Source organism: Muntiacus reevesi, chromosome 18 (genome assembly GCF_963930625.1).
Source record: "Muntiacus reevesi chromosome 18, mMunRee1.1, whole genome shotgun sequence".
In the NCBI taxonomy this organism is placed as follows: Eukaryota; Metazoa; Chordata; class Mammalia; order Artiodactyla; family Cervidae; genus Muntiacus; species Muntiacus reevesi.
Genome location: NC_089266.1, coordinates 47,317,182 through 47,336,059, shown reverse-complemented (window position 1 = coordinate 47,336,059; position 18,878 = coordinate 47,317,182). Strand labels below are relative to the sequence as shown.

Sequence of the window (18,878 nt, the reverse complement as noted above, 5' to 3'; positions counted from 1 at the left end):
TTTATAAGAGATGTGCACCCCAAGCAGTGTTACCAGCTAAAATACAGGAATCCCAGTTAAAATTGAATTTCAGATATACAACAAATAATTTTTGTATAAGCATGTCTCAGCAATTGCATGGGCCATCCTTATACTAAAGAATTCTTCTCCCTATAATTATATTTAACTCTGACTACTCTAGCTCCCAAACCTCAGCTCAGATGTGGCTTGAAGAACTTTCAGCAGTAAAGCAGAGTGGGAACAATGGAGAAGGTGAGCAAATCTCTCAGTCAACTGGCGAGCAGGGGATCCTTGCTAGACTGCAGGCAGGGTTGGCTAGACTGTCTCCAAGGCAGGCACTCAGCATAGCACTACTGTAAGTACTTAGCATCAAAGCCAGCACCCAATAAACCCTCAACAGGAGTTAGCCGTCATTTTGAGGAAATCATTCATGAAAACACATTTCTGTGTACAAATACACATCACCTTGGTATTCATTTAAGTAGGAAAACTTCCTAGACCGTATCAATTATGATTTGGTTGTAAAATAATGTGTTAGGGCTTCCCTGGTGGTTCAGTGGCCTTCCAATGCAGGGGCCACGAGTTCGTTCCCTAGTCAGGGAACTACGATGGCACATGCCCGGGGTTAACTAAGCCCTGGTACCTCAACTAAAGAGCCCTTGTGCTGCAACTAAGATCTGACACAGTTAAAAATATAAGCAACTCTTAATAAAGATAAATGAAAATCTTTTTACTTAAAATTATTTTTTAATTAAAAAAAAAGTGTCCGTTTCAACTTTCCAGGATAGCATCTCCAAGGGAATGTCTGATGTTCTTGTTCTAGGATGCTTTTTCTTTCTCGTGGTTTCTGCCCCTTTTCATATTCCCCTACTTTCCCCCCAGTATTAGTCTCAATCAGTCATTCTGGCTGCTGGGAAGACAAAATCAAGAGTCACCACAAGGAAAAGGCTGGTTTACCTTTTATAGAAGAGCCTTCAACATTTTGAATCACGGTCCTGGGCAAAACCACTCAACCAGCATTTGTTGTTTGGCTTCCAGGAGAGGACCAATCACACTGACTAATCCACGTACTGAGAGTGAGGACAGTTATGGAGGAAGGGGAGGGATGCGTGGGGAAGAGGGTGACGGGGGGTCAGAGCAGGTATTCATGACATCACACACTTCCACGGTGGAAATAAATGACAAAGGTTAAATAGGAGACATTAAAGTGAAGGAGAGCCCCAGTGAGTGGTTGGGGAAGGGTTGTGACCCACAGAAGAGGTGCCTTTTGGAGTCCCAGGATCATCGCCCCGCTTCCCCAACTGTCCATCTTCCCTGCAGCTCCCAGGCCACTCAGGGATTCAGCTCCAGGTCGGTAATGTATTCCTGAACCCAGTCCTCACTGGGGTCGGCACAGACCTGCCGGCCTCTTTTGGTCTTGAAGCTGTGGAGAAGAATGGAAGGGTTACACACTGGTGAGTGCAGTGGGGGGATCCTGGGCCCCCAGGGATCCCCCCTCCTTCTGCCCCGGACACCTCAGGGCCTGTCCACATGCTCATATCGTGTCCCCTTCACCCTGAGTTCACAGACCTTCCTGGGTCTCCTGTGGGGGTCCCCTCGGAGAGCCAGCATCGTTGTTTGGCAAATGAGAGGGGAGGACAATTTCCTGCTGTCACCCTTCTCGTCTCCTCCCTCTGCCCAGGGGCAGACCCCCCAGGACGCTCTGCAGGCCCCAAACCAGGTGAGAAAACACGGCAGGGGCCCCCCTGGTGTCCTGAGCTCCGAGGAGGTGCCTCAGGCCAGACCCCCAGGCTCCTTCCCCAGGGCGGGGAGGAAGGCTGGCCCTTACATGACGCCAGGCTGGGAGCACTGGCTGCTGGTCTCATAATAGTCATCCACGAATTTGCGTGGGATCTGCCGGGAGACGAAGGAGAAGCAGCAGGCGGTCGGGGTGTTGGCACCAACTGTGAGAAATAGGACAGACCGTGCTAAGTCCTTGTTCAGGGGGAAAGGCAGCCAGCTGCCCCTCGAGGGTCAGGCAGACCTGCAGGACACAGCGCTGGGTGGGTGGGGATGGGGGCGGGGGAATCCAGGAGGACCTGGTGCTATTTCAGCTGGATTCCAGAGGAGAGGAAAGGCTACACTGGGAGCCCACTGGACACAGACTCCACCTTTTGTCAGAATCCCGCCTGGGCCTCATTTTCCCAGGAATCCATAAAATGGGCTTCCCTTCCACTGTCTCTCAGAGCCAGAGAATAGAACTGCTACAAACCCCCCTGGGAAGGAAAGTTCTGCTCAGGAAACAGTGTCTGAAGTCTCTCTGAAGCTCTCTGCCTAAGGGCTCAGCTCAAAGACTTCAGCCCTGTGGCCCAAGCCCCGGCCAAGAGTGGGGGGCAGGCCTAAAGGAAGGGAAGACGGACTCACGGCTGGCCGAGCAGGTGTGGGCAGAGAGGGCCGCGGTGAGCAGCAGGACAGCCAGGGCGGCCCCGGGGAGCTCCATGACGCCGGGCGGGTGAGAGGGTCAGGTGGGGCCAGTGGAGCTGGACCCGGAGACCCGCAGTCGCAGCCTCCTGCTGGGGTCTGAGCTGTGCCCGCTCTTTATAGGCAGCCTTGGGACACTAGAGGACGGAAACTTGTGGAGACCGAGGCGGGGGGCGTATTTTTCATCACAGCGTTGGTATCATGCTGAGAGTGGCAGAAGCCAGGAAAGCTTTGGGTCACCACAAAGGCTCAGCGTGTTTGCAAGAACGGTCGTGTTGCTTTCTTGATGGGGAAATGGTTTCCCCAGTGAGAGGAGGTGAGAGGCTGGTGTGACCCTGTGACAAGTTCATGCAGTGCTTTCTCACAAGAGCAGGTCTGTACACGAAGCATCCCCTCACAGAACTGAACCTTCTGGGACCCACCCCCAGCTGTCCCGACAACACAGCTCTGACCTAGACCATAATACCATGGAGTCTTGAGAAGGCCCCCCCAAGCTAAAACCACACCCTGCAACGGGACAGCAGATCTGGGGAATTCTCAGCTGCAGAAGGGGCCGGAGTGAGGCTGGCCTTTCAGACTTTGGCTCATTCCTGAAACATTCTACCTTAAGCTTTTGACGGTGAGGCATCCACTTTGAAGATACCCATCTTGAATAAGCACATCACCTTATACAGAACTAGATCCTGGGCCAGGCCGCCCTACCCATGAAGTTCCCCTTTTAGAAAGTTCTGGATGACCTAGATAACTGACCATTTGAGCGGCTTCACTTTTCCCTTCCACACGTTCTCTCTTATCTTTTAAATTCACCAATGAAGAGTGAACCTGCAAAACCCTGGGCACCCCACCCTCACCCCAGCAGAGGCAGAGCCCCAGGTCTGAGCTCCTCTCTGTGAGAGCTTGCTGTGTGGCCTCAGCAGTGCCGTGCACCCTCAGCAGTGCCGTGCACCCTCCAGGACGGTGAGTAACAAACCTTGTCTTTTCAGAGTCCCTGATGGTTGTTGCTGAGGTGTGTGTTACAATCATAATAAGAACCACAATGGCTGATGCAGCTTCAACCTTGGCTCCAGCTGGGAAATGTCAGTGGGGCTCCCACAAAAAATACAGTCCAGGTGAGTGTCTGCAGGCATCACCATCAACAGGCTGGAGACTGATGCAAGACCGCTGGTCTCTGGGTTAGCTGGACTTACTGGGAGCTAATATGATGAGCTTTATAATGTTGTTACTCTTTGAACAGCAAAGCTCTCTGCCAGGGATCTCTCCTATGGACATAAACACAATGACGAGGTTGTATGCATAATAGTGTTCATCACAGCTTTTTTATATTAGTTAAAAGATGGCCTACAGTTACATGATGGTGTACTCACCTCTTGTAATAATGATTCACCATTAGAAACTGTGAAAGTAAAGAAATTTTACTTTCTTTAAATAACGACATTTCTTATTTCCTTATTGTAAAATCAAGGAGAAAATTCCAAGGATTGTCTGGTAGCTCAGTGGCATCATTAAAGACTCTGACATCTCCCCTTCTCACATCATTTTGTCAGCTTTTCTTCTTTGTACTTTCATCTCATGGTTCTAACGTGGCTGCTGCTGTTCAGGCATCAGTCCAGTTCAGTTCAGTCGCTCAGTCGTGTCTGACTCTTTGACCCCATGAATGCCAGGCGTCCCTGTCCATCACCAACTCCCAAAGCTTGCTCAAACTTGTGTCCATCATGTCGGTGATGCCATCCAACCATCTCATCCTCTGTCCTCCCCTTCTCCCCTCGCCTTCAATCTTTCCCAGCATCAGGGTCTTTTCCGAGGAGTCAGTTCTTCACATCAGATGGCCAAAGTATTGCAGTTTTAGCTTCAGTATCAGTCCTTCCAATGAATATTCAGGACTGATTTGCTTTAGGATGGACTGGTTGGATCTCCTTGCAGTCCAAGGGACTCTCAAGAGTCTTCTCTAACACCACAGTTTGAAAGTATCAATTCTTCAGTTCTCAGCTTTCTCTATGGTCCAACTCTTATATCCATATATGACTACTGGAAAAACCATAGCTTTGACTAGAAGGAACTTTGTTGGCAAAGTAATATCTCTGCTTTTTAATAATGCTATCTAGGTTGGTCATAGCTTTTCTTCCAAGGCGTAAGTGTCTTTTTATTTCATGGCTGCAGTCACTATATGCGCTGATTTTGGAGCCCCCCCAAAAAATAAAGTCACTGTTTCCACTGCTTCCCCATCTATTTGCCATGAAGTGATGGGACCAGATGCCATGATCTTAGTTATCTGAATGTTGAGTTTTAAGCCAACTTTTTCGCTCTCCTCTTTCACCTTCAAGAGGCTCTTTAGTTCTTCTTCACTTTCTGCCACAAGGGTGGTGTCATCTGCATATCTGAGGTTGATATTTCTCCCAGCAATCTTGATTCCAGCTTGTCCTTCATCCAGCCCAGCGTTTCTCTTGATGAACTCTGCATATAAGTTAAATAAGCAGGCTGACAATATACAGCCTTGACGTACTCCTTTCCCTATTTGGAAGCAGTCTGTTGTTTCATGTCCAGTTATGAGTGTTGCTTCCTGACCTGCATACAGATTTCTCAAGAGGCAGGTCAGGTGGTCTGTTATTCCCATCTCTTGAATTTTCCAGAATTTTTTCTGATCCACACAGTTAAAACCATTTCTGCCCTTTATTGTGCCCATCTTTGCATGAAATGTTCCCTTGGTATCTCTAATTCTCTTGAAGAGATCTTTAGTCTCTCCCATTCTATTGTTTTTCTCTATTTCTTTGCACTGATCACTGAGGAAGCCTTTCTTATCTCTCCTTGCTCTTCTTTGGAACTCTGCATTCACATGGGTATATCTTTCCTTTTCTCCTTTGCCTTTCACTTCTCTTCTTTTCTCAGCTATTTGTAAGGCCTCCTCAGACAACCATTTTGCCTTTTTGCATTTCTTTTTCTTGGGGATGGTCTTGATCCCTACCTCCTGTTCAATGTCATGAACCTCTGTCCATAGTTCATCAGGCACTCTGTCTATCAGATCTAATCCATTGAATATATGTCTCACTTCCATTATATAATTGTAAGGGTTTTGATTTAGGTCATACCTCAATGGGCTAATGGTTTTCCCTACTTTTTCCAATTTCAGTCTGAATTTGGCAATAAGGAGTTCACGATCTGAGCCATAGTCAGCTCCCAGTCTTGTTTTTGCTGACTGTATAGAGCTTCTCCATCTTTGGCTGCAAAGAATATAACCAATCTGATTTTAGTGTTGACCATCTGATGATGTCCATGCGTAGAGTCTTCTCTTGTGTTACTCAGGCATCAGGTCTTCACAAAAAGTCTCATTCACAGGTATAGGAGTGAGTCTCAGAGAGGCAGAGAAAAAGCAGTGTTACTACTGCTTTTAATTCAATTTTTTAAACATAATTTGTGATGCTAATTATAGATTATCCTCAAAGGTAGTAAAAATTAATTTTAAGTATATAGGAAATAGAAAAATATTGTTTCATTTCTGAAAGTTGGGTAGGCAGCATGGCAACTGTAAGTAAGAATGTGAGGAGTTTTCATCTACATTCTTCCTGTTTTATTGTGGTATAAATGAATTCTGAGCCATAATCTAAATACAATGTCTTTGCCTAACAGTAGGAAAAGTTCTATTACCCAAACTTAACCCTATTAACTTGGTTTATTTCTTTCAAGTGCAGTTTTCCCCAGGCTTTTGATAGTTTTAGTTACTTGCTTTTTACCAGGTGAAGGGACATAACTGTAGTCAAGAGATGGATGCAATTTTGTAGTTTTCTTATTTATACGTAATGTTACAAGACTTTTACAAATCATTCCAGTATTTTTAAGAGCTGCTTAATTTACTCATCCATCAACATAGTGCATTAATATTATCATGTACTACTGTAGCACATTTGGACTGTTTTCAATTTTTATTTGCTACAAATACACTGCACCAAATATCTATATGCATAAAACTTTTTGACAAATGAGGTGTTTGCCCATAGGATATTTTTCTAGTTGTAGACTTTCTGGGCCAAAAAATAAAGACATTTAGGGCTCCTGATCTATAGAGACACCCTATGTCTAATATGTGTTCATTTCTATACCCAACTGTTAAACAAAATGATGGCATACTGTGGGGACTGGTCAATGTTTGATGAATGGAAAGAGTGGATTTAAAAGCTGACTTCATCTACCATGGTCATGTCTGCAGCCCAGACTTCCCCAATTCCATTCTGTCCATCTGAGTCTGGATCAAACATCAAGCTACTGAAGACTCTACGGCATCAGTAGACATGTCACAGTCAAAATACCTGTGAAGAACATTAGGAATGTCTGCTCCAAGAAAGGCAAAAGGGAATGGCATGATTCCTAAAGATCTGTTCATGGTAGAAGACCAGCTAAGCTTGGTCCCTTAGTGACAGCAGCTCCTGGCTCCCCCCACCTCCGTTTTCACGAATCATTTCCTCAGAAGCGGTCCGAGCAACATGACATCATGGTCCTTTACACCCAGGATGCGGTTTCCAGTGGGGCCTGTGTGCTCAGAGTGCTGTGGCATCACCCGTAGGTGTCACCCTCTGTGACCAGCACAGCTGCAGCAGAGCATCAGATCTGCTCTGTGGGAGGAACTATTAATCTGTAGATCTTTCCATGTCTTTACGGCTCTGACACTAGCATCATCTCACCTCCCGTCACTGGCCAAAACCTTTCCAGCCAATCAGCCCCAACAAATGAGCAACTGGGCTCTTCTTGGATGCTCTGAACCTCCGTGTGACCCCAGGGACCCCAACATGTGCAACTCATAACAAGACACCATGCAGCAACTTCCCCTCTGGTCACGCCAGCCTCCGGCTTCTCATGCTCTAGAGTTGCCTATAAAGGGACAAGGATACAGGATGGACTCCCGAAGGATGCAGGCAGCAGCACTTGCCCCATTCTATCTTGGCTTTGCCCTCTTCCAGCCCATCATCAATGATTTCCCCACACATTCCCCATGCTGCCCTAGTCCACCATCTCCTCACCACAAGCCTCAGTTCACAAGTCTTGTCTGTATCACAAGACTCAACCCTCACCCTTTCTGCCTTTTAGAATTGCTTCTCAGTGCTCTGGACAGATGTCTAAACCACATCACTTAAGCCTATGGTTGAGATTTCCCACATGAAAGCAAAAAACTTCACAGACGGTTTCAAAATGCTCCAGGCTACTCCCCAAACTTTCCAAGAACTTGTAACTATCCTAGCTAGGCAGAAGAGGACTAGGATCCACTTTTAGTGGGGAAATTGAGGTCTAATGCATTCATTCAGTTCAGTTCAGTCACTCAGCCGTGTCCAACTCTTTGCGACTCCATGGACTGCAGCACACCAGGCTTCCCTGTCCATCACCAACTCCCAGAGCTTGTTCAAACTCATGTCCATCAAGTTGGTGATGCCATCCAAACATCTCAACCTCTGTCATCCCCTTCTCCTCCTGCCTTCAATCTTTCCCAGCATCAGAGTCTTTTCCAAGTAGTCAGTTCTTCACATCAGGTGGCCAAAGTATTGGAGTTTCAGCATTCAATAACAAGATGCAAATGCCAGGTCCGATTGGTTCCGAGGATGAGCCAAATGACAGAGTCCCTTGACTCTCACAAGGAACTCCACTCTTCAGGTGATGTACAGAAGGTGGCATCTTGCTGGCAAATGTCTCTGTGGACCAGATGAAGTTCCCCCAAAAGAGACGGAATAAGGGCTGCCTGCTCCAATAGCTGTATTCCCTGAAGAGGGAGCCAGAGACTGAGAACAAGACAGGCAGAGATTCAAAACAGCAATTCAAATTAAAGAAGAAATGCTGTTTCCTTGGTTCATTTTGTGTCCTACTCTGCAGCCCTGAGCACTGATGTCTCCACCAACTTCTGGCTGGCCGCCCTCCAAGGGGGAAAGAAATTGACCTGGCTTTTCTGGGGCTCTTGATAGCCACTTCCTCATGGTTAGGGTAATTACTTCAGTGCCTGCTGCTTCTCTTATTTCTATTCAGAGTCGCAACAAATTTGTTGATGATCATGGTAGTACCCACAGCCTTCTACCCTGGCATCATATCAGGATCATTCCCACTTCCTAGAAACAGGAAAGGGTTGTGGAGGAAGACAACCCATGGGACGTGGGATGAAGAGCAGATAAGCACAGAGAGCAGGTTTATTTCTGTTTTTTTTTCTCTTCCCAGGATGTTTTGCATCTTGCTTTTTAATATTTAATATTAAAAATCAAGTCTATCATGGGCATAGAGAACATATATGTGGTACCATAGAAGAAAGGGGAATGGGATGAACTGGGAGACTGGGATGGACATATATACACTACTACGTATAAAATAGATAACTATTGCAAATCTACTATCTAGCACCAGGAAATCTACTCGATGCTCTGTGGTGACCTAAATGAGAAGGAAATTCAGAAAGAGGGGACATATGTAAACACACAGCAGGTTCACTTAACTTTGCCGTGCAGCAAAAGCTAACACAACATTGTAAAGAAACTATATGCCCATAAAAATTAGTTTTTAAAAAAACTAAGTCTGCGAATGTCACTCTATTTGTTTAAGAGGCTGGCATTAGGGTCCTAAACATTAGCCTTTATGTCTGTCAGTGGATTTGCTCTGTTATTCTAACACCGTAGAGCAGGTGGTTTAGTGTCGATTATTTTATCATAGATAAGTTACCCCAAATAACACTGTCCTTAAAGTTTTCCCCATTTATGAGTTCATTTCCATAGTGTAGATTCTGAAAAAATAGAATGTCTGATTCAGAGTATGGACATTTTTAAGTCTGCTGACCCTCATCCAGCATTAAATGCAGATTTCATTGTAGGGCTGCTATGGGTATTTGACAAATAGACCAGTTACTGGAAAGCTAATCCTGACTTTCACCATCCTTGTACCTCCAGGCTTTCCAATTCTGTTCTTTTCATCTAGGAAGTGGTTAAGCTCACTTATCTTTCTTGAGGCTCTGTGGAGTTTTTACCCATCACATTTAGACACTGAGGACAATTGTGGGAGTGTATCAGGGCCTCCTGCTCTATGGAAGAAGGCTCTGATCACTCACTTCAGAGAGAAATCCGTCACATGGAAAGGAAACAGCTAAGGCTGATCCCTGGGCGGTGCCAACTTCTGGTCCATCTGGAGAAACAATTTCCTCATAAGCAACAAGCAAATTGGTAACTGAACTGTGTGCTATGTGCTCCCTAAGCTCCTCTGGTAATCATAGGCAGCACTGGGTGGTAAACTTACATGATACGACTACACATAAAAAATTCCACCATAGATACCTCTGACTTTTATATTCCCTCAGCCCAGGACATATAGAAAAAGAAGAGAAGACAGTTCACATCCCAGAAGGAGACACGCAACAGTGAGTTCCCAAGCCCCTTCTCAGCTCTGCCCACACTCTCCTGCCTGCCTGTCCAGCATCATGAAGGTCCTCCTGGCTGCCGTCTTTGTCCTTCTCTGCACCGTGGCCCTCTGCTCCTATGCACGAGGTAAGTCTGCTATCTGCTCTCCATTATCAGTTGATACTCACACTCTAGTCCGAAGTCCAGCCCACGTGCTGTGGCTTAAGAACCCTCATGTGAAATTAAAGAACATTGAATGGGGTTTCAAAAATGACATGGTTGCTTTTTTCAATAAGCTTCAAAAGGAGTGTATTGATTTGGGCTGCAGGTTGGAGTTAAGAGAGGTTTTATCCTACATTTTAGGTGAGAAACTTGAAGTCTAATGTGTTTGCTTGTTAGCATGAGGTAGAGGGGACTTCCTCGGTGGCTCAGTGGTAAAAAATTTTGCCTGCTATGCAGGAGATGCTTGAGATGCTGGTTTGATCCCTGGGTTGGGAATTTCCCCTGGAGGAGGGCCTGGCAACCCACTTCAGAAGTTTTGCCTGGAGAATCCCACAATCAAAGGATCCTGCTGGGTTACAGTCCATGGGGTCACAGAGAGTCAGACACGACAGAAGTGACTTAGCATTGCACTTATGCTTTAATTGATCAGGAAAACATTTCCACAAAGGAAGGTGGGAGTAGGGAGTAGACTATCTAGGGTTTAGTTCCCTGTAGAGAAAGATAGAGAACAAATGAAGAGACAAGTCCAAAGACAAGACTAGGGATATTAATGAGAAACTAGCAAACGAAAGATTCAAAGGATTCCCAGTTTCCTTTGCCCACCAGGTGTTCCTGATCCTCTGGGGCTTGCCTTCGCTCCTGCATAACTGTTATTCTTGTTCCCGTACAGAAAGGGTTTACACCCCACCCACTTGCTGCTTCACCTACATCTCCGGGAAAATCCCCCACAGAAATGTGGTTAACTATTTTAAGACCAGTAGCAACTGTGCCAGACCCAGTATCATATAAGTGTCAGTCTTTCTGTTCAACCCTGGGGAGACTCAGGACATGGAGGCGGGGGTGAGGAGTATCCATAGGGGTCAGAGCAGGAGCAGATCTCAAGAGCACCAGTTCATGGAAAAGGGTCGTCCTGGGAAGGTGCTTGGCAGTCTTGGGGCCTTTTGTGCATACAGGTCACTGGGCTGTCTCCTGACATGGGGTGAGGGCTGCAGGGAGCCAGGGAGGATGTGGCCAGAAGTAGAGGGAAGAGAGGAAAGGAAGGGACAGCAGAAAGGAGGTGGCCTGAGGTTCTCTCCGTAAATCCTGCAGGGATGAAGATGCAGAGGCCACAGGTGGTCAAAACCATCTCTACTCATTCTCTGTATTATACGTCTGCCCTCTCCACAGCTTCCTCACCAGAAGGGGCCAATATGTCTGTGCAATCCTGCTGACAGCTGGGTCCAGAAATACATCAGGGACCTGAAGAAGAGCCCCTGAGTGGTCCAGAAGGAACCCACTGAAATGTGGGTAGAGATTGGGCAGCAGGGACCTGAACCAGGGGACTGCAAGCCCAGAAGTTCCCTCTCCCATGCGTCCCTCTCCCCTTCACTCACCACATTCTGGAAACTTTCTTTACTTTAGTTAAGCTACTGAAATGCTGTAAATCATTTTATTCATTTGATGCTTTCTCTGAGAAATCCTATGATTTCCTCTCAATGAAATCCCTCTCATTCCCAAGCCCCTTCCCAGTCAATCACGCAGAGGCTGATGGGTAATGATTTACACTCCTGTCTCTGGATAGACCTTGGACCACATCCATCAACAGATGCTTATTGAGTTTTTCTGAGACTTTTCCTCTGTTAAAAATGTTAGAATAATAAAGATTATTCTTGTTTCTTAAATATATTTTAGACTTCTGACTTCACTTTTTTTTCCCCCTGATAAATCAGTTTCACTGGTTGGAAAGAATAAGAAAGAATACTTAGAGGCATCTGAGCAGAAAGGGAAGTCAAGAGAATGAGAATAAGTGTCATTACAACCACACCAGCTTTATACCAGCGAAATACTTCTTGTAGGCCAAGAAAAAAGCAAAGGATTAAAAACAAATGCAAACTAACGTGCACCAAGGAAATCCATCACTTAAATAAAAGACATTACTTTGCCAACAAATGTCCGTCTAGTCAAGGCTATGGTTTTTCCAATGGGCATGTAGGGATGTGAGAGTTGGACTGTGAAGAAAGCTGAGCACCGAAGAATTGATGCTTTTGAACTGTGGTGTTGGAGAAGGCTCTTGAGAGTCCCTTGGACTGCAGGGAGATCCAACCAGTCCATCCTAAAGGAGATCAGTCCTGGGCGTTCACTGGAAGGACTGATGTTGAAGCTGAGACTCCAATACTTTGGCCACCTCATGCGAAGAGTTGACTCATTGGAAAAGACCCTGATGCTGGGAGGGATTGGGGGCAGGGGGAGAAGGGGATGAGAGAGGATGAGATGGCTGGATGGCATCACTGACTCGATGGACATGAGTTTGAGTAAACTCTGGGAGTTGGTGATGGACAGGGAGGCTTGGTGTGCTGTGATTCATGGGGTCACAAAGAGTCGGACATGACTGAGTGACTGAACTGAACTGAAAGCATTCGATCATGCATATTTATGCATTTTAATAAATTCAGCTCTCTTAAGAATAAGGACTAACAGCTTTTGAGGACTTGTTATGAACCACAGCCTGTACTAAGGGATTTACATGCATGGTCTATTCTTCAAAATCACTGTGCTGTGTGTACTCTGATTGTCTCCCTTTGACATATGAGAAAACAGTTTCAGTGAGCTTGTCCAAGGTCACACAGCTAGTAACGCTGCAGTCAAATCTGCAGACGAGAGCAAGACCCACTCTCTCAACTAAACACTAAGAAATTGTCTCTCAGAATTCCACTTGAAGCAGATTTACCAGGAATGCACAATTCCCTGGCAAGAGACAGACTACCTCAGCGAGCCAGAAGTGAGTTGTTGGTTACAGAAAGGATAGAAATCCAGAGATAGCCTGGCACTAAGACCTCTTCTAGACTGAGGATGTTTGCAGTTCAGAAAAGTTGGCTAAGAAGGTGAGCTGAACCTTTCTCAGCCTTACTGGATGGGTGGAGAACAAAGTACCAGGCTGCCCAAATGAAGGAACCACAAGAAACCATCCTTTGTCTGGGCTGATGCCTTAGGAGGAAAAGTAAATGAGAAGAAAACCATCCCTTGAACAAGAGGAGGCCAGCTCCCATCATTTGGGGAGTTTAGAAAATCTCAAACTCGTTGAATATTTTTAAATACGATCCCAAATGCTGATGCCACAAAAGCCTGACAAGGAAGCTTGAGCTTTTTGGTGAGGAACTGGAGGTTATCGTGAGTATCCTTGCAGATTTGTAAAAGTAAAAAATAAATTCCGGAACCAAAAAATGCAAAAACTGAAATAAAACCTCAGAACAGGTTAAAACCAACAGAGGAAATACCAGAAGCAAGGGGAAACAAAAAACTAAAAAATACAATAGAGAGGATAAGAGCCACAGAGGATAGAGTAGGGCATCTGTCGTCTGGGCGACTAGAATCTCAAAATGAGAGGAGAAATGGGAGTCTGTTGTATGACTCAGGGATCTCAAACAGGGGCTCTGTGATAATCTAGTAGGGGGAGAAGAGAGGGAAATGGGAAGGAGGTTGAGGAGCGAGGGAACACAGGTGTAATTATGGCTGACTCTTGTTGATGTTTGACAGAAAACCACAAGCTTCTATAAAACAATTTTACTTCAGTTAAGAAATAAAGTGGTAAAAAAAAAAAAAATAAGAGGAGAGAGAATGAGACAGCAAATGGATCTGAAGAGATAATGGCTAACAGTTTTACAAAAAAGGTGAGAGATATAATTCTGAAGATATAAGCAGGGAGGGCATTATCCCCACTGCTATCAATCGGCCAAGTTTTGTATCAACCATTCCTACCCTCAGTCCTAGCTGGAAAAGGAGAAATACCACTGATGCTGGTCCCTGTCTCACCAGCCAATCCTGATGGCTTGATGAATAGTGTGTTCTCTGGTACTTTTCATAAAATATAACGTGGATGGTCTTTCAGCCTCACATGGTACATTTACTCCACCATGCCCAGTTCCACGGTCATTTTCATCCCTTCCTCCTCCATCTGTCATGAATTCAAATATTTTAAGTTCACTCCACATGAGTCATTGATTTCTCCAAGATCCTGGAGCTTTCCTGGCTGCAAAATCACACCAACCTCTGGGATCCTTACCAGAAAGTAATAGCATATATCCAGAAAGAGTACTCCTAAGTCAATAAATTCCCCCTCATCCATTCTTGTGTTCCAGCTTCCTTGATCAAGCACCCTCAAAATCGAGACCCAAAGTACTCTTCAGCTCAGGCTGGTACATGCGTGCTAAATTTTGCTGTTCCTTTGGAGTTTAGTCCCTTTCCTCTCTTATCAGAAATATAATTTACTGACATAAGAAGACTATGTAACAAAAAGATATGGAAAATATGAATGGTCCTATATCTATTAAGGAAATAACACCAGTAATTTAAATTCTTTTGCAAAAAAAGAAATAATCTTCATACCTAATTGGCTTCAAAAGCACATTTGGCTTCAAACATTTATTGACAAGATAATGGAGAGAGAATAGTCTTTTTAACAAATGGTGCCAGAGAAACTAGGCATCCATAGACCAAAACCAAACAAAACAAAGACATCTTGACCTTCACACCTTACACAAGGATTAACTCAAAATGGATCGTGGACTTAAATGTAAAACGAAAACTCACAAAACCTTTAGAAAAAAAAAAATGAGAAAATCTTCTGGACCTAAGACAAAGCAAAAACTTCTCAGATTTGACATCCAAAACACAGCCCATAGAAGGAAAGATCTATAAACTGGACCTCATTAATTTTAAGCTTTTGTTCTTCAAAAGACCTTGTGAAGAAGAAAAGACAAACTATAGAAAGGGAGAAAAGTCTGCAAACCACATATTTCACAAAGCACTTATATTTGGAGTATATAAAGAACACTCAAATCTTAACATTAAACAAACAAATGGACAATGCAATTAGAAAATGGATCAAAGTCACGAACAGACATTTCAGTGAAGGATATATACAGGTGGCAAATAAGCAATGATGGTGTGATTGTGTTTTTTTAATCTTTATTTTTTTAAGATATTGACTGAAGTAGTGCAGTAGGCAGAATAATGACCTCTCTCTCAAAGAAGTCATGCCCTAATCTCCGGAAACTGTGAATATGTTACATTACACAGCACTGAGGAATCAAAATAGCCTTCAACTGATTTTGAGATAGGGAGATTACCCTGGGTTATCTGTATGATCCAGTGTCATCACAAGGCTCCTCACAAGGGTAGCAGGAGTGTGAGTGTCTGAGTGAGGCAATGTGAGGAAGACTTGACCAGCCATTGCTGGCTACAGACAAGGAAAGTGGCACAACCTCTAGAAGCCATAAAAAGCAAGAAAATGGATCCTCCCTTGTAAGTACAGGCTAAGCTTCTTCAGTTGTGTCCAATTCTTTGCAACCCTATGGACTGTAGCCCACCAGGTTCCTCCGTCCACAGGGATTTTCTAGGCAAGAATACTGGAGTGGACTGCCGTTTCCTTCTCCAGAGGACCTTCTCAGTCCAGGGATCCACCATGCACCCTTCATGTCTCCTGCATTGGCAGGCAGGTTCTTCACCACCAGCGTCACCTGGGAAGCCCCAAATAGCAGAGGAGGGCATCCCTTCAAAAAGGAAGGCAGCTTTGCAGATATCTTGATTTTTAACCCAGTGAGACTCATTTCAGACTTCTGACCTCCAGAACTGTAAGAGAATACATTTGAATTGTTTTAAGCCACTAAGTTTGGGGTCATTTGTTACAGCAGCAACAAAAAGCTAATGCAACTGAATCACTGTGCTGTACACCTGAAACTTACATGATACAGTAAATCAATTCTACTTCAATTTTTTAAATAAGTAAAAATAAAAATAAGAAGCTAACAGAGTACTTACAGATAAAATGATACTATAATGGTTTTAAAACATGGCCAGGATTTCTCTGACACTCCTCTCATGCAGAAACAGGGATCTAGAACCCCTTTCCTTGAATCTGATCAGGCTTATGACTGCTTTGACCTGTAGATTATGGTAGAAGAGATACAATAGGACTTCTGTGACTAAGTCATAAAAAACCAGGCAGCTTCTACCTTATTCACTTGGAACACTCATCTTTGAGCCCTAAGCCTGCCATCTAGAAGGGCCATATGTACACAGCTCCAGTGAAATTCCCAGCCCAGGCACAGCATGTGACCAAGGAAGCCGTTGTAGAAGTGGATCTTCCAGCCCAGATGGTGAGGGCTATTTCTGACCTGGACCGCTGGTGGCGTCATCGTCAATATCACATCTGTGTGGTCAGATCAGTTGACAAAGAACATCAGCACCTTCTTCTCTGTGGGGGGCAGCAGTTAGCACACACTTCACAGGTCTATCTGTCCCTGAAGGGGGCCTGCTGCAATCAATACCAGCTCCTGGCCACCCTCTAACTAGGAAATCATTTCTTCAGAGGGACCTCAAAGAACAAGCAATTTCATCAGAAGTGTTTCCAACCAATGGAGAAATTGAGTTATTCATGCAAATACTCTGAACATCCCTCTGTTAACCAAAGGGTGTTGACAAGCCTGGGTTGTGCAACGGACAGCATGACACCAACACTGTGAATAAAATATTCCCTCCTGTCACCCCCAGTTTCCGTCTTCAATGCCGTGAAGTTTTCTCTCTATAAAGAAAACTGGCAATGGCTTGAACCCAAGAAGGAAGTCACTCTTTCCAGAGGGTCCAGGCTCTCTACCAAGTGGTTCAGAAAGGAAGAGCAAGGGAGGTTAATTTCACTTTATAGATAAGATAATTGAGGCCAAATTCACCAAATTAATTGACAAGAGGCATACTCCAGGTCTATTTATTTCTCACTGGGCCAGTTAAGTTCAGATTCATGTGAGTTACTCCCAAAAGCCCTGGTGTCTTGGAGACAGAAGAGACAGCCCAGGTTTGATCCCTGTTATTTTTAGTGACATCATGGGCTAGATGAAATTCCCTCCCCACAGACATGGTAGGCCAGATAAGGCATTTTCATGTACTGGTTCATTTAGTCCTCAAAATATTTCTAACGATGCAAATTTTATTGCACCCCCAGTTTATAGAGGAGGAAATGAAAGTTCAGAGAGTTTAGATGAACTTCCTTATGGCTGTGCTGTTAGCAATGCTGTGTAGTTAGCAATGCTGGATCAACCTGGGTTCATCCATGTCCCGTGCTCTTAACCACCAGATCCCTGTCTCTCAAGGTGTTGTTCCACCTGAAACAGTTTTAACCTGACATTCCCTGTTTCAGTTGGTACTCTGCTTGCAGCTAGCCAAGAGATCATCCTCCTGGGTGGGCAAAGGTAAGATGATTCAAGTCCCTCTCCCCACTGTGGCAGCTTGGCTTGACGTGTGCTTATCAAACAAAAGTCAGAGTATAGGCAAAGTCTCTCTCTCTGCCATCCCTCTCCTTTCCCCTTACCCCTGCTCAGGTACATTCAGGGCACATTAGTAAATATATTGTCTATGTTGAAATCTACCTAGGTTTTGAGATGACTCCCTCTATCCTTCATGGCACCTCCGATCTCTACAAATATTTCCCTTGGTGTTTCCTCATCTGCATTTAGGGGAGTGGTGAAGCAATAACATTCCCTGCCCAGGGCAATGATTCTCTCCCCATCTCTTCAATCTCCGACTCCAGTAGTCTGGAAGGATGAAAAGAGATACAGGGATAGTCCTACCATCTCCAGGGGATGTTGTCTCTGGAAGGGATATATGGAATTGTCTTTTGGGAGTGAGACAACAATTTTTGCAGGATGAATTTTCAGCCAACATCTTATTAAATTGCATAGAAAATTTCAGGAAGATGGAAAGCAGTGACACTGCCTAGTGCTGGGAAATAAAGGAGAAGAATTACTCATAAGGTTACAGTAGAACTCTGCAACTTAGGCAATCACAAGTATGGCCCCAATTTTAGGAAAGATATACCCAACTTGTGTGATGGTTAATATTCTTCACATATTGAAAATTTATAAAAATAACAAACATATTACATACCTAAGTGTATAGAACACACAATTTTGCTTTTAAAAGAAATTAAAATGTCTCCTTTTCCTTTTCTCATTACTTTTCCTTACTACTCTTAGTCCATCCAGAGGAGGTTTGATGGCACTGAAAATAGCAGGTAGCCAGGGAGCTTGGGGTGCAAATGAAGAGTGAGCTCCATGCCACATCCTCTCATCTCCAGACAAGGTCATGGCTCCATCCACATCAGAACATTTACATTTACTTCCTCAGACATCTCACTATTTTTTCTCTTATGTCCAAAGACTTGTACACAAATGTTTCTTTAAGTTTTATTCAAATACCCCCAAGTTTCATTCCAGATAGAACTCAAATAGCTTTCAAGTGGTGGATGGATAAACAAATTGTGGTGACGTTATTCTGCTATAACATACATTCTGAAAAATCACTGCAATGTGAGAAATTGTGCAATAAAAACCATAGGGCTTCAGGGAAATAGGGTTGGGACACAACACTCAAGCACTTCCTCAATGACACACTGGAAAAACTAGGAATCTAATAAAATAATAGCACAACTTTATATATGTGAAAGTTAACATAAATAAAACAGTAAATATGGCACTTTGAAAAAAGCCCAGTGCTCGCTTCGGCAGCACATATACTAAAAAAAATTGGAACGATACAGAGAAGATTAGCATGGCCCCTGCGCAAGGATGACATGCAAATTCGTGAAGCGTTCCATATTTTATGAAAGAGGAAAAAAAAAAAAAAAGAAAAAAGCCCAAAGTTTGCTTGTGGAAGTGAGAGTCGGAGGGTTGCAGCTTGTAAGCTATTGTGAAGTTGTAGAAGGAGGGTTGTCTAAAATCAGAAACTTGTAATTCGAGTTGTGGATGGGTATGGCTCATAACATACGCAATGAACTGAGGTAGATGGTAGGCATTTGAGTGTGTGTGTGTGTGTGTGTGTGTG

At 44.4% G+C, this 18,878-nt stretch overlaps 1 protein-coding gene and 1 non-coding gene across 2 annotated transcripts; one reads left to right on the top strand and one right to left on the bottom strand.

The window, feature by feature from the left end:
• Nucleotides 1-978: 978 nt before the first annotated feature.
• LOC136149497 (C-C motif chemokine 3-like) lies at nt 979-2,539 on the bottom strand. Its single transcript, XM_065909791.1, has 3 exons — nt 2,404-2,539; nt 1,829-1,943; nt 979-1,423 (listed from the first exon to the last, which is right to left on the bottom strand). The coding sequence occupies exons 1-3, from the start codon at nt 2,477-2,479 to the stop codon at nt 1,333-1,335; spliced, it is 282 nt and encodes a 93-aa protein (XP_065765863.1). The 5' UTR covers nt 2,480-2,539; the 3' UTR covers nt 979-1,332.
• Nucleotides 2,540-18,546: 16,007 nt separating this feature from the next.
• LOC136150371 (U6 spliceosomal RNA) lies at nt 18,547-18,657 on the top strand. The gene has a single exon (XR_010659805.1). It is a non-coding gene; the product is annotated as a U6 spliceosomal RNA (small nuclear RNA).
• The last annotated feature ends 221 nt before the right edge of the window (nt 18,658-18,878 follow it).

Bases quoted from the DNA above. Each gene is read 5' to 3' on its own strand.
- LOC136149497 (XM_065909791.1), bottom strand. From the start codon at position 2,479: ATGGAGCTCCCCGGGGCCGCCCTGGCTGTCCTGCTGCTCACCGCGGCC. The intron at 1,944-2,403 runs GTGAGTCCGTCT...TATTTCTCACAG, and splicing joins CCACACCTGCTCGGCCAGCC to TTGGTGCCAACACCCCGACC. The intron at 1,424-1,828 runs GTAAGGGCCAGC...TCTTCTCCACAG, and splicing joins TGCTCCCAGCCTGGCGTCAT to CTTCAAGACCAAAAGAGGCC.